Source organism: Canis aureus, chromosome 13 (assembly GCF_053574225.1).
Source record: "Canis aureus isolate CA01 chromosome 13, VMU_Caureus_v.1.0, whole genome shotgun sequence".
Classification (NCBI taxonomy): Eukaryota; Metazoa; Chordata; class Mammalia; order Carnivora; family Canidae; genus Canis; species Canis aureus.
In genome coordinates, this window is record NC_135623.1 from 19999850 (window position 1) to 20014791 (window position 14942).

At 37.1% G+C, this 14942-nt stretch overlaps 1 protein-coding gene across 6 annotated transcripts in view; it reads left to right on the forward strand.

The window, feature by feature from the left end:
* STIL (STIL centriolar assembly protein) overlaps positions 1 to 14942 on the forward strand; it is a 59662-nt gene that overhangs the window by 35708 nt on the left and 9012 nt on the right. For 5 of the 6 annotated variants that reach the window (XM_077845046.1, XM_077845043.1, XM_077845044.1 and 2 more), the window contains 2 exons: positions 11054 to 11267; positions 13107 to 13357. In XM_077845046.1, coding sequence (XP_077701172.1) covers positions 11054 to 11267; positions 13107 to 13357 — 465 coding nt within the window. The remainder of the gene's footprint in view (positions 1 to 11053; positions 11268 to 13106; positions 13358 to 14942) is intronic. The other variant, XM_077845045.1, reaches the window with a different exon arrangement.

Genomic DNA, 14942 nt, shown 5'->3' on the forward strand with positions numbered 1-14942 from the left:
AGGGGGATCCCTGGGTGGCTCAGCGGTTTAGCACGTGCCTCTGGCCCAGGGCTCGATCCAGGGGCCCAGGATCGAGTCCCATGTCGGGCTCCCATGTCCCTCTGCCTGTGTCTCTGCCTGTCTCTCTCTCTCTGTCTCTCTCTATGTGTGTCTGTCATAAATAAATAAATAAATCTTTAAAAAATAATAATAACTGGGTGAGGAAAAAAAGAAAAAAAAAACCAACCTGGGGGAGAGTAAATGGCTAGAGGTATAATTAGAATAAGGTTCATTGTAAGTAGGGTTTTTTGTTTTTTTTTTTTTAAGATTTATTCATTTAGAGAGAGAATATGTTTGTGGAGGGTGGGGGCTTGGAGCAGAGAGAGAAGGAGAGAGAGAACCTCAAGCAGACTCCATGCTCAGCTTGGAACCTGACACGGGGCTCGATCCCAGGACTGTGAAATCATGACCTGAGCTAAAGTCAAGAGTCAGCCACTCAACCAGCTGAGCCACCCAGGTGCCCTGTGAATAGGTAATCTTTAAGTCTGTGTATAATGGTTGTTATACTATCTATCCTCTTCTGTGTTTAAAATTTTTCAGGAATTTTTTTAAGTTTTTTTTTTTTTTTTTTTTTTAAGATACTTATTTTTTTGTGTGTGAGAGAGAAAGCTTGTGCATGAGCAGGAAGAGGGGTGGGGGCAGAGGAGCAGGCTCCTCACTGAGCAGGGAGCCTGATGCAGGACTCAATCCCAGGACTCTGGGATCATGACCTGAGCCAAAGGCAGACGCTCAACCGACTAAGCCACCCAGGTGCCCATGAAGATTGGTTTTTGTTTTGTTTTGTTTTGTTTTGTTTTACTTTATTAAACAAGGATCTCAAAGTAATTTGGATCTTCAGGATATTAGGAAACAATTTTAACTATCTTTGAGCTTCTGATAAGTGCTGTCACAGAACTAGGCCCTAGAGATTGAGCAGTAGGTTAGAAAAAACTGCTAACTTCTTAGAATTTCCATGACTTGGAGAGGTAAACATATTATTAACAAATAATTTAATTTCACATAATGACAACAACAGTTCTGAAGAAAATAAACCAGAGTGGTCAAGTGGAGTGTACCTAGGATGGTAGCATGGAAGTGAGGACTATATTAAGTAGGTGGTGGTAAAGGAAGCCTTCCCTGAGGAGTTAACAATTTGAGCAGTGATTAGAATAACAAGGAGGAGCCAGCTCTGAGAACATCATGATGCTTCCAGTTTTGTTTTTCTTTTTGAGAATTGCTTTGGCTATTTGGGGTCTGTTGTGGTTCCATACAAATTTTGGGATTGTTCTAGCTCTGTGAAAAATACTGATGGTGTTGTTGTTTTTTTTTTTTACTGATGGTGTTTTGATGGGGATTGCATTAAATACATTAATTGCTTTGGGTGGTATAGACATTTTAACAATGTTTGTTCTTCTAGTCCATGAGCATGGATGCTTTTCTATTCCTTTTTATCCTCTAATATTTGTCATTTTAAATTATTCTGATTATCATAATGAGTAAAACAATAACATGTTCCTCCAGAAAACTAGAAACATTTATCTCCTTTGCCCGGTATAGTATATTTCATATAACTTAAATTCTCATTGTATGTACCAGAGTGTATTTAAAAAGGTTTGTAAATATGTCTCCCCTATTAGATTGAATTTCTGTAGGACAAGGATCATAATAATTTCCTGTATCCTTAGAACTTGACCTAGTGTATTGTTCCCCATGTTACCTATTTTGTATGAGTTCAGTGATAGGAAGAACAATTTAAGTTGAGCCCCAGAATAAGTCCATATTTTGTTTGTAATAATATAAAGTGAGAACAAGGGTGCCTGGTTGGTTCAGTCAAAAGAGCATGTTACTCTTGATCTCAGAGTTGTGCATTTGAGCCCCACATTGGGTGTAGAGATTACCTAAATAAATTTTAAATACTTAAAAACAGCTGAGATCAAGGAGGAACTAGCTATTGCTATCCTTATTTATTCTCATTGACTTCTGTAAACTGTAGACTTTTTTTTTTTTTTTGAATTATAGGGGTTTTCCCCTAGAAATAGGTTCTAAGTCAGAACTTAAATATCTTCACTCCGTTGTGGTTTTTAACTTGAGAAACCTATCTGAGTTAATTGGTAGAATGTAGTTCATTGCTTTCGCAGGGCAGCTAATCAGCTCTATTGATTCCAGCATATAACTAGATGTAAATCTGATTTTCAGCATAATATATTGATTTGGATTAAATACTGATTTCATTGTGTCTGTGGTGGTTTTGGTGCTTCTATAGGATTCTTCCCAAATATGTGGTCTGATTCATGCTGTGCTTCCCACTGCTAAGTGTTCATACATGGCAACTAACCACCTGGGTTCCCTGTCCCCCTTGGATGTCTTCCTGGATCTTTCTCTTTCTGATGTCAAAGCATTCTGTGAGGGATAAATTTATTTGCCTTGAAGCATAATTGGTAACTGGAAGCTTTTTCCCAGTGAAGAACAGTGGTATGTGTTATTTACAGAAACTTTCATTTGAAATAATTTTATTTTCTTTAGAAGTCATACTTTGGACATACCTACTAATACTTGTCATATTAGAATCATCTTTTAAAATGTTGTTTTGGGGTCCCTGGCTGGCTCAGTCAGTAAAGCATGTGACTCTTAATCTTGGGGTTGTAAATTCAACTCCCACATTGGTATAGAGATTATTTAAGAATTAAGATCTTTAAAAAAAAAAAAAAAGATAAAGTAAAATGTTTTAATCTTAAATCTTTTGAGGTTAAAATCTTTAATGTTTTGGTTCTTTTATTTTTCCTTTGTTTTTGCTTACTAAGTTAAATGCCAAAACAGATATTTTAAAATTCTTGAAAATGCAGTATAGATGAGTGATTATGATTAAGATGATAAGCTCTGGTGTCAGACTGCCTGGATTTGAATCACAGTACTGTGGCCAGGTTTCGTAATTTATGGATGACTTGGTTTTCTCATCTATAAATGGAGATAATAAAAGTACCTATCTCAGGATTCTTGTAAGGGTTAAATAATTTAATATATGTAAAGCATTTAGAACAGTGCCTTTGTATCTAATTATTGTTATCATCTAGCTAAAGTTGGAGTAAGGCAAACTCAGTAACTGACACAGATTCTACTTAAAAACAAAGTGCTTTGCAAATGTTTGGATGATAAAACCTGCTCAGTACAAGTAATTTTCCAAAAAGCCATCAAAATCTCTATAAAGACTAGATTTCTTCTTCTGTTTGAGAGTTTGGTGTTTTCATTGGTATTAGTTAACATGGCTGAAGATAAAAGTTCAATTTGATGTTTGGGGAACAAGGGGAAAGCAACAAGAGATGAAGAAAACTAACAATTATGATTCACTAGTTTCTGGTACTATGCTAGGCGCTTTGTATCTCCCTTGATCCTGTCACATTTTTTTAAGCCAGGGAAATGGATATCATTTTTCCCTTTTCTTTCTTTTTTTTTTTTTTTTTTAAGATTTTATGTATTTATTCATGAGAGACAGAGGCAGAGACATAGGCAGAGGGGGAAGCAGCCTCCCCAGAGGGAGCCCAGTGAGGGACTGGATCCCAGGACCCCAGGATCACGACCTGAGCCGAAGGCAGACACTCAACCACTGAGCCACCCAGGAGTCCCTTTTTTCCCTTTTCATAGATGAGGAAATCAAAGCCGAGAAAGATTAAAAATTTTACACAAAACATGATGAACACACAGATAACTGTGTTATAAATGAGAGTATATGTGACATAAGAGATAAAAGGAAGTGCTAATGGGGGTTAAAAGAAGCAAGAGAACATATACAGTTAGAGTTTTAGAGGAAGCAGACTTTTAAAATGACCCCTCGAGGGGCGTCTAAGTGGCTCATTTGGTTGAGCATCTGCCCTTGGGTCAGGTCATGATTTCAGGGTCCTGGGATCAAGCCCTGTGTGAGCCCTGTGTTGAGCTCCTTGCCCAGAGGGGAGTCTGCTTCTCTTTCTCCCTCTCCTTCTGCCCCACCCCCCTGATTTCTCTCTCTCTCCCCTCGCTTCCCCAATAAATAAGTGAAATATTTAAATAAAATAAAATATAATGACCCCTCGAGGGTGGGTAGTTTGACAGTTGTGCCAATTTAGATGCAATAGAGCAGTTAATCCTCAAGTCCTTGGCATTTGAGATATTCAGGCCCTTCACCATTTCAGCATCTCTGAAGGTTGAGATCCAAATGGTTTTTTTTTTTTTTTTTTAAACTTTACAAGTGATATTATTGTGCTACCAAGATTGAGAACTACTGCATTGTGTACTGAAAATATATGGACTGAATTCAGAGTATTATTAGTAATCCAGTTTGTTTAGAATATAAAGTAAAATGGGGTATTGTAAGAAATTGGCTGAAAAGCCAAATTGACTACCAAATTTTGGAGCGCTTTGGTTGGCAGAATAAGGAATTGTGTTTGTTTTAATAAATCATTTAAGGTTTTTGTTTATTTCATTGTTTTTTAAAATTTTTTATTAAATTTTTATTTATTTATGATAGTCACAGAGAGAGAGAGAGAGGCAGAGACACAGGCAGAGGGAGAAGCAGGCTCCATGCACCGGGAGCCCGACATGGGATTCGATCCCGGGTCTTCAGGATCGTGCCCTGGGCCAAAGGCAGGCGCCAAACCGCTGCGCCACCCAGGGATCCCATTTTCATTGTTTTGATAAAAAATACATAACCTAAAATTTACCATCTTACTGATATTTAGGTATAGTTTGGTAGTGTTACGTACATTTACATTGTTGAAAAACAGATCTTTAGACTTTTTTCATCATGTAAATCTGAAACTCTATACCCATTAAAGAATAACTCCCCTTTTTCTTCCCCCAACCTCCTCCCCCAGCCCCTGGTAATCATTATTCTACTCTGTTTCTCTGAATTTGACTAGATATTTCGTGTAAGCGGAATCGTACAGTATCTGTCTTTTTATGATTGCTTTATTTCACTTAGTATAATGGTCTCAAGGTATTCATCCATGTTGTAGCATGTGACAGGATTTCCTTTCTAAAACTGAATAATATTCCGTGTGAATATGTATATACTACATTTTGTTTATCCATCCATCAATGGACATTCAGGTTACTTCTGCCTGTTGGCTATTGTGAATAATGCTGCTGTGAATATGGGTGTGGAAGTATCTTTGTGAGCCCCTGCTTTCGATCCTCTTGGATATATACCCAGAAGTGGGATTGCTGGATCACAAGGTAGTTGTGCTTTTAATATTTTGAGGAACTTCCATACTGTTTTTACTTTATAAAATAAAGTTTATAAAATATTTTTTATATTTTACTCCATACTGTTTTTCCATAGTAGGTGCAATCATTTTACAGTCCCACCAACAATGCAAGGACTTTTGTTTGCCAACACTTATTTTCTGGGGTTTCTTACAGTAGCAGTTTTAACGGGTATGAGGTGATAGTTCATTTTTGATTTGCATTTTTCTTTCATGATTACTGATGATGTTCATATACCTGCTTGACATTTTATATCATCTTCGGAGAGAATGTCCTTTGCCCATTTTAATTAGGTTATTCAATTTTTTGTTATTAAGTTGGAGTTCTTCATGTATTTTAGATATTAACCCCTCATCAGACACATAATTTGGAAATATTTCTTCCACTTAAGTTTTTTAAACAGGTACTTTTCTCTGTGTATAAAATTTATTTCTTGGTTATACCTGAAACTGATAAAACATTGTGTGTCAACTACACTCAAAAAAATATTTTTTTTAAGATTCAATTCTTGGTATTTATTTTTTTTAAGACTTTATTCTTTATTTTTTATTTAATTTTTAAAAAAGATTTTATTTATTCATGATAGAGAGGGGGGAGAGAGAGGCAGAGACACAGGCAGGGAGAGAAGCAGGCTCCATGCCGGGAGCCTGATGTGGAACTCAATCCCGGGACTCCAGGATCACACCCTGGGCCAAAGGCAGGCGCCAAACAGCTGAGCCACCTAGGGATCCCCCAGTTCTTAGCATTTAATTAAGTATACCAAATTTGGATACTAAATGAAATTATACAACATAATTTCACTGAAGTTCTTTTGAGTCAGATAAATTCACTGGGTCTTTACTGGTTTATTTTTATTTAATTTTTTTTTTAATTGTTATTTATTCATGATAGGCACACAGTGAGAGAGAGAGAGGCAGAGACACAGGCAGAGGGAGAAGCAGGCTCCATGCACCGGGAGCCTGACGTGGGATTTGATCCCGGATCTCCAGGATCGCGCCCTGGGCCAAAGGCAGGCGCCAAACCGCTGCGCCACCCAGGGATCCCTCTTTACTGGTTTAAATGCAATTTCATCTTAAGGAAGAGATGGTGACTTGGAGAGCTTCTTCCGGATTTTAAGAACAGTGTGTCTTTGTGTCTGAGATACCAAGTAATAATCTTTGTTAAAATATTTGTGCATTATATTTTTGTTGTTTTCCTTCAGGATTTCAGACTTCTTTATCAAATTTTATTTGAGAAAAAGAAACTCAATCTAAAATTATATCTTGCTTTATTAAGCATTTTTATTTTGAAATTTTAGATTTACAGAAAAGTTAGAAAAATATAGAGTTTTTTCACTAATGTTAACACCATGTATAACCATAGTAAAATGATCAAAACCAGGAAATTAACATTGGTACAATATTATATTAAACTGCAAATTCTAATTGTACCAGTTTTTCCAATAATGTCCTTTTCTGTTCCAGGAACCAGTATAGGATTCTACATTGGTTCATTAGTTATATCTTATTAGTCCAATCTGTGACAGATCCTCAGTCTTTTCTTGTCTTTCATGACTTTAACACTTTTGATGAGTCAGTTATTTTGTAGACTATGTCTTAATTTAGGTTTGTCTGATACTTTCTCTGATAATTAAATTGAAGTTTTGCATTTTTGTTAAGATACCACAAAGAGGTGGTATAGCCCTCCCCTCTCAGTGCATTCTATCAGTGGGTTACGTGAAATCACATTATTAACTTTGAACTCACAGCTCTCAGATGACACCTGCTAGTTTTTATTACTAAAGTTAAAAATTTTCCCCTTGTAGTTAATAAATGCTTTCAGAAAGATACTTGAGACTGTGTAAATATTCTCTTCTTGAGCTTTCTCCCTCTGATTTTTGCATCCATCTATAGATATGCCTGTAGCAATGATTACCATAGTATTTGCCTCCTGATGATTTTTTATTTTCCTCATTCCTTCTACATTTGTAAATTAGATTTCTTCTGTAAGGAAAAGCTGTTTACCTTCTCCTCTGTTTATGTATTCATTTATTTATGTTGGTGTAGACTCCTGGACATTTCTTTTATTCTATGAGTTATAATTCAAACTATTATTTGCTTAAATTGTTCTAGTTTTGGTCTTTGGGAGCTCTTTAGGTTGGCTTCTGCTTCCTTTGGAAAAACCCTCATTCTTTTTCAAGCATGTTCTTATTTTTTGGCACCACAAGATGTTCCAGGCTCATCTTGTACTTTCCCTGCCCCAACCTACAGAAACCAAGAGCAATGGTATCAGAGAGAAGCTAAGATCTGAGCAATAGGTATGTCATTGCTACTTTGTATCTGTGCTTCTAGGCCCTCCTAGTTGGATATACACACACATTCTTACTTATTTTTACATGTATATCTATATTTGAAAATCCTTGACTTCATACCATCCTCTTATTCCAACCCAACACAGCCCTTTTTCTTATTTATACCTCTTTCCCCAAGAGTGAGAAACCAGACTTTCATGTACACTATAGTTATTTGTACAATTCTAGTGTACACATACAATAATTTCAGAATTGCTAAGAATTCTGAAATGGATCTAATTAGAGTATGTATATTGTTTATAATTCTTTTTATCTTTAGCCTTACAATATCCAATGAAAATACCTTTCTCCATAGTTATTTCAGGTAGGTTATTTTCTTTCACATTTCCTTTCTTTCACATTTCACATTTCCTTTCTTTCACATTTCTTTCACATTTCCTAGGTTATGTTATTTGTTTGTAATACTGTTAGGTTGATTTGTTACTGCTTGTATTCCACTTGAGGGTCCCTCCATATTCTGGCTGATTTTATTTGTTCTTTAGGTATCTGAAACATTACTGTGGTTTTAACAGACCAAGTTAGATAAAAAGGTATATACTCAAAGAAGTATTGTTCCCTTCTCATTCTTGACACCTTATTCCCAAATTCCCCTTTTTCCTCTCCCTTTCCCAACCATCTCCTTTATTTTTTTTTATTTTTTATTTTTAAATTTTTTTAAATTTTTATTTATTTATGATAGTCACACAGAGAGAGAGAGAGGCAGAGACATAGGCAGAGGGAGAAGCAGGCTCCATGCACCGGGAGCCCGACGTGGGTTTCAATCCTGGGTCTCCAGGATCGCATCCTGGGCCAAAGGCAGACGCCAAACCCCTGCGCCACCCAGGGATCCCCCAACCATCTCCTTTAGATAATCAATCTCTCTAGTTACTGGGTTACCTTTCTTGTATTTCTTTTGCACAAGTGAGCATATGTATCTGTATTATCTTATGATACTTTTTTCTTATATGAAGCATAGAAAGGTAGCATGCCGTAGGTATTTTTTTGAACTTTTCTCTTTTCCCTTAACAGTGTGTACCAGAAATTACTCCAAATGAGTCCTAGAGATCTTTATATGGCTGTATAATAATCCACAATGTGGCTATGCCATAGGTTAATAAATACTTTTCCTGCTTATGAATATTTAGACTGTTTCCAGCATTTTTCAATTACAAGCATTGCTAGAGTGATTACCTGGTGGCATATTTTTTTTTTGAAGAGTTTTAGAAATGGGATTTTTGTATCCAAGGTTAGGTGTATACATAATTTTGTTAAATATTAGCAAGTTTCCCTATAGAAGGTTGTACCAGTTTGCATTCTCAGCAGCAATGGATGAGATTACCTGTTTTCCCACAGCTGTGCCAACAAAATATATTGCCATATTTTTTTTAAGATTTTATTTATTTATTAATGAGAGACATGGAGGAGAGAGAGAGGGAGGAAGAGAGAGAGAGAGAGAGAGAGAGAGAGGCAGAGACAGGCAGAGGGAGAAGCAGGCTCCATGCAGTGAGCCCGATGTGGGACTCGATCTCGGGTCTCCAGGATCAGGCCCTGGGCTGAAGGCAGCGCCAAACCGCTGAGCCACCTGGGCTGCCCTATATTGCCATATTTAAAAAGTTTTTTGCCAGTCTGATAGGTGATAAATGGTATGTTGGTGGTGTTTTCATTTCATTTTAAAAATTATGAATAAGTTGGATCATTTCTCACGTTGAGAGTTATTTTAATATCTTTGTGCATTGTTAGTTTATGTCTCGTACTTTTTTCTTTTTTTAAGAAAATTTTTATCTATTCATTCATGAGAGACACAGAGAGAGAGAGAGAGAGGCAGAGACACAGGCAGAGGGAAAAGCAGGCTCCATGCAGGGAGCCCGACGTGGGACTCGGTCCCTGGTCTCCAGGATTACGCTCCGGGCCGAAGGCGGTGCTAAACCGCTGAGCCACCCAGGCTGCCCTCGCACTATTTTTCTACTAGAGTCTTAGGTCCTTCACCCTCCAATTTTCAGGTGTTCTTATATGTTAGAGATGTTAGCTCTTTGTAGTATATGTTGTGAATATTCTCTTCCGGTTTGTCAGTTGTCTTTTGACTTTCATGTTTTTTGCCATGTAAAATTTTTTATTTTATGTGGTCAAATTTGATTTTTTTCCTAGAATTATATCTTAACTGGTATTTTACAAATACTCATTTCAGTTAATAATTTACTGAGCTTATCATATACCAAATGAGTACTTGGCACTTCATATCAAGTTAAAATTAAGCAATATCATGGGGCACCTGGGTGGCTCAAGTTGGTTAAGTGTTCGACTCTTAACTTTGGCTCAGGTTTTGATGTCAGAGTTATGAGATCGAGCCCCGTGTCAGTCTCCGCACTGAGCATGGAAGCCTACTTAAGATTCTCTTTCTGCCCCTCAGCCCCTCTAAAAAAAGACAAAAATTAAGCTATATGGGGAAAATTGGAAATTAGCTGAGTTTTAAAGATGTGTGGATAGAAAAATTATACCTATGAAATGAAATGCTATGTAACAATTAAAACTTGTTTTTGTTTTTTTAAGATTTATTTATTTATTCATGAGAGACACAGACTGAGAGAGAAAGAGGCAGAGACACAGGCAGAGGGAGAAGCAGGCTCCCTGCAGGGAGCCCGATGTGGTACTCGATCCGGATCCTGGGATCATGACCTGAGCTGAAGGCAGATGCCCAAATGCCAAGTCACCCAGGCATCCCTAAGACTTGTTTTTTAAGAATATTTAGTGAAATGAACTAATGACATATAATGTTAGGTTTTAAAAAGCAGCCTCCAGGGGCACCTGGGTGGCTCAGTGGTTGAGCATCTGCCTTCTGCTCGGGTCTTGATCCTGGGATCCCCTGCAAGGATCCTGCTTCTTCCCCTGCCTGTGTCTCTGCCTATCTCTCTCTCTGTCTCTCATGAATAAATAAATGAAATGTTTAATATTACTTTCTCTATAATAATGACAGATTATTCCTGTACCAGATGTTTTTAAATATCACTTTCCATAGTAAATTTAAAACTATGTATTTACGTGCTAAGTTTGAAAGTAATAAATGGCTCATTGTATAAAATTTGAAGAATATATAAAAGCATAAAGAAGGAAAGAAATACTACCAAATATGTAACGTGATTATAAATGTCAGCTTATGAACTCTCATTTGCAGGGATCTTAAGTATATCTTAAAACTTCAGTAAAGAAATAGTATATTTAAAATTTTTAGATACTTGCATCAAGTTCAGGAGAAATCAATAGGTTGTTTGCCAGCTATCAAAAGAAGTGGTCTAAATATAAATAACATGACTTTAAAAGGTGTTATTATCTGGTTTATGTGCAGTTTATCAAGATGAGAACTGAAAATACAAACCAGAATGCTGTTTGAGTGTTACTCTTTATTTCAAAGTTACTACATCTCAAATATATGTTGAAAGTATCTTGATACTGACACATTATTTATATTCTTTCAAGCAGCTCTTCTCCAGCTGTGAAAAAAGAACCTGATGCACCTGTGTTCTTTCCAAATTCCATGCTGGCAGAGGATGTAAGCATCTGTTTACAGAGTGGACCAACAGAGGGTGCCAGTGACAACTCTGTAACATCAGGGGAACCAAAAATTGAGCAAGTAATGCATCCCTTGCCTCATCAACCACCAGACAATCAGAAGATATACCAGGATTTATTGGTAAGAAAATGTAACCTATTTCATCTTTTCTTAGATGATTATTTAGTTTAGGGGAGACTAGTTAAGCCTCTCCTATCCTTAAACTGATTGGGACCTTTTTTTCCCCCAAATATATGATGTATAATTTGTTTCTTTTAGCTTTTCATAATGATGATAACCTATAAGCATACCGGTTACCAAATTCTTAGCCACGAGGGGGAAAAAACCCTTATTTTAAAAATAGTAGTGTTAATATTAAGCCAAATTCAAAGTAAAGTTAGGGTGCATGGATGGCTCAGTCGGTTAAACATCTGACTCTTGAGATTTCAGCTTAGGTCATGACCTCAGGGTTGTGAGATCCAGCCCTGAGTCAGGCTTCATGCTGAGCATGGAGCCTGCTTAAGATTCTCTCTCCCTCTCTCTCTGCCCTCTCCCCACTTGTGTGTTTTTTCTCTCTCTCTCTCTCTCTCTCTCAAAAAAAAAAAAAAAAAAAACTTAACACAAACAAACCAAAGTAAAGTTAGTACCAGAAAAATCAAGGAACAGTTTGCAGGAAGTTTGAAAATTGGAATGTAGGAGAATATTTATGGCAATATTTGTTGCATTCAGGTTAAGCAGATTTTTATTGAATACTTAGCTTAGTCTAAGAAAGTGAACTGAGTAAAAAGGGCTGCGTGGGTGGCTTAGTCTGTTAAGCATCTGACTCTTGTTTTCAGCTCAGGTTGTGATCTCAGAGGTCATGAGATCAAGCCGTGAAGCGGGTTCTGCACTCAGCCAGGAATCTGCTTGAGGATTCTCTCTCTCTGCCTCCCCTCTGCCCCTCCTCCACTTTGTGCTCTCTCTCTCAAATAAATAAATCTTTAAAAAAAAAATGAACTAAGTAAAGTGAATAATATAAAGATGATAGTCTCTGCTCTTGAGAACCTAGGGGAAATAGCACATAGATACCAGTAACAAACAATTATAGGATAGTCTAAGAAGCAAAGGCAGCATGTAATAAAAAGGAATAATTCCAGTTGGAAGAAATAGTCATCTGGTCATCTTGGAAAAATTAGAATGTAGAGGGCAGCCCAGGTGGCTCAGCGGTTTGGCGCTGCCTTCAGCCCAGGGCCTGATCCTGGAGACCCGAGATTGAGTCCCACATCGGGCTCCTACATGGAGCCTGCTTCTCCCTCTGCCTGTCTCTGCCTCTTTCTCTCTCTCTCTCTCTCCCAAATAAATAAATAAATAAATAAATAAATAAATAAAATCTTAAAAAAAAAATTAGAATGTAGACTGAGACTTGAAGGTTGAATGACCCTGGCTGTCACTTCCATCCAAACTGTAGACTTGGGAATATTTGATTTCTCCATACTTCATAGGGCCTTGATGTTCATCAGTGAATACATAGTTGTTATTTGCCTACTGGGTTCTATACTGGTACTGGCAGCTGTGCCCTCGGCATGAAATACGTTCTAATGTCAAGAAGGCAGAGATAGTATCACAGGTCATTCTCATTCAGAGGGAGAAAAGAGAGGAGTCAAATTCTGAAAATAACATAAAGATCTAATTTATAAATAGTTACATAAGCCCTGGAAAACACTTGAAATATTACTCATAGTTTTAAATCTGTTGGTTTTAAAATGAACAAATTCTCAGCAAACATTCTAAATTTCCTCTAGGGTCTGATAAAATCATTCGTTAAGATGGGTTTCCTTTATAAAAACCCTATAAAAAAAACCTTCCAAATATACTTGATTCTTTGTGGTATTTGGCTAGATATTATTTTGCTTTTCCCTGGCTTTACTTATGCTATTTACATTTTGTTTCTTAAGATTGTTAACAATGGTTTTTCAAATAGGTCTTTTTTCTTTTTGTCAGAGTCAAGTGAACCACCTACTGAATAACTCCTCCAAAGAAACTGAGCAGCCATCTACCAAAGCAGTTATTATCAGCCATGAATGCACCAGAACACAAAATGTTTACCATACAAAGAAGAAAAAATGTGATTCAGGTCTGGTAGACAAAGATTGTGTTCTTAATGCAACCCTTAAACAGCTAAGAAGCCTTGGAGTAAAAATAGATTCTCCCACTAAAGTGAATAAAAATGCACATAAAGTGGATCACGCCAGGTAACTAAAATTTATTTTGTTACTTACTTCCAAATTTTTATTTAAATTCTAGTTAATTAACATACAGTGCAATATTGGTTTTTGGAGTAGAATTCCAGAGTAAGTGGTTATCACTTACAAACAATACCCAGTGCTCATTGTAACAAATGCCGTCCTGAGGGGTTCCATGGGTGGCTCAGTGGTTGAGCATCTGCCTTTGGCTCAGATCATGATTCCTGGGGTCCTGGGATTGAGTCCCCACATCAGGCTCCCCACAGGGAGCTGCTTCTCCTCTGCCTATGTCTCTGCCTCTCTCTCTCTCTCTCTCTCTCTCTCTCATGAATAAATAAATAAAATCTTACAAAACAAAACCAAAAAAAAAAAAAATGCCATCCTTGATACCCATTACCCTTCTAGCCCAGTCCCCTACCCACTTCCCTCCATCAACCCTGCTTCCTCTCCTTTCTTTTAGATTTTCTTATGATTTGTTTCCCTCTTTATCCCCCTCCCATATCTGTTTTCTTTCTTAAATTCCACAGATGAGTGAAATCATGTGATATTTGTCTTTCTCTGATTCATTTCACTTAGTATAGTACATTCCAGCTCCATCCACATTGTTGCAAATGGCAAGATTTCATTCTTTTTTTTTATTTCATTCTTTTTGATGGCTGAGTAATATTCCAGTGTGTGTGTGTGTGCGCACACCACATCTTCTTTATCCGTTCATCAGTTGATGGACATTTGGGCTCTCTCCATAGCGTGGCTGTTGTTGATAATGCTGCCATAAACATTGGAATGCATGTACCCTTTCAAATCTGTATTTTTGCATCCTTTGGGTAAATACCTAGTAGTGTAATTGCTTGCTCCCGGAGTAGTTCTGTTTTTAACATTTTGAGGAACCTCCATACTGTTCTCTGGAGTGGCTGCACCAGTTTGCATTCCCACCAACAGTATACCTCTTGTTTCTTGTGTTGTTAACGTTAGGCATTCTGACAGGTGTGAGGTGGTATCTCATCGTGGTCTTGATTTGTAGTTCCCTGATGATGAGTAACATTTAGCATCTTTTCTTGTGTCTGTTGGCCATCTGGATGTCTTTCTTTAGAAAAGTGTCTATTCATGTCTTTTGCCCATTTTTTAAGTGGGTTATTTGGTTTTTGGGTGTTGAATTTGGTAAGTTTGCAGATTTTGGATGCTAACCCTTTATCAGTTAAGTCATCTGCAAATATCTTCTCCCATTCTGTAGGCTGCCTTTTAGTTTTGTTGATTGTTTCCTTTGCTGTGCAGAAGCTTTTTATCTTGATGAAGTCCTAGTAGTTCATTTTTGCTTTTGTTTCCCTTGCCTATGGTGACACGTCTAGTAAGAAGTTGCTATGACTGAGGTCACAGAGGTTCCTGCCTGTGTTCTCCTCTAGGATTTTGATGATTTCCTGTCTCACATAAAGATCTTTCATCCTTCTTGAATTTATTTTTTGTGTAAGAAAGTGGTCCAGTTTCATTCTTCCACGTGTTGCTATCCAGTTTTTCCAACACTCTTTGTTAAAGAGACTTTTTCCCACTGGATAATCTTTCCTGCTTTGTCAAAGATTAGTTGACCATATAGTTGTAT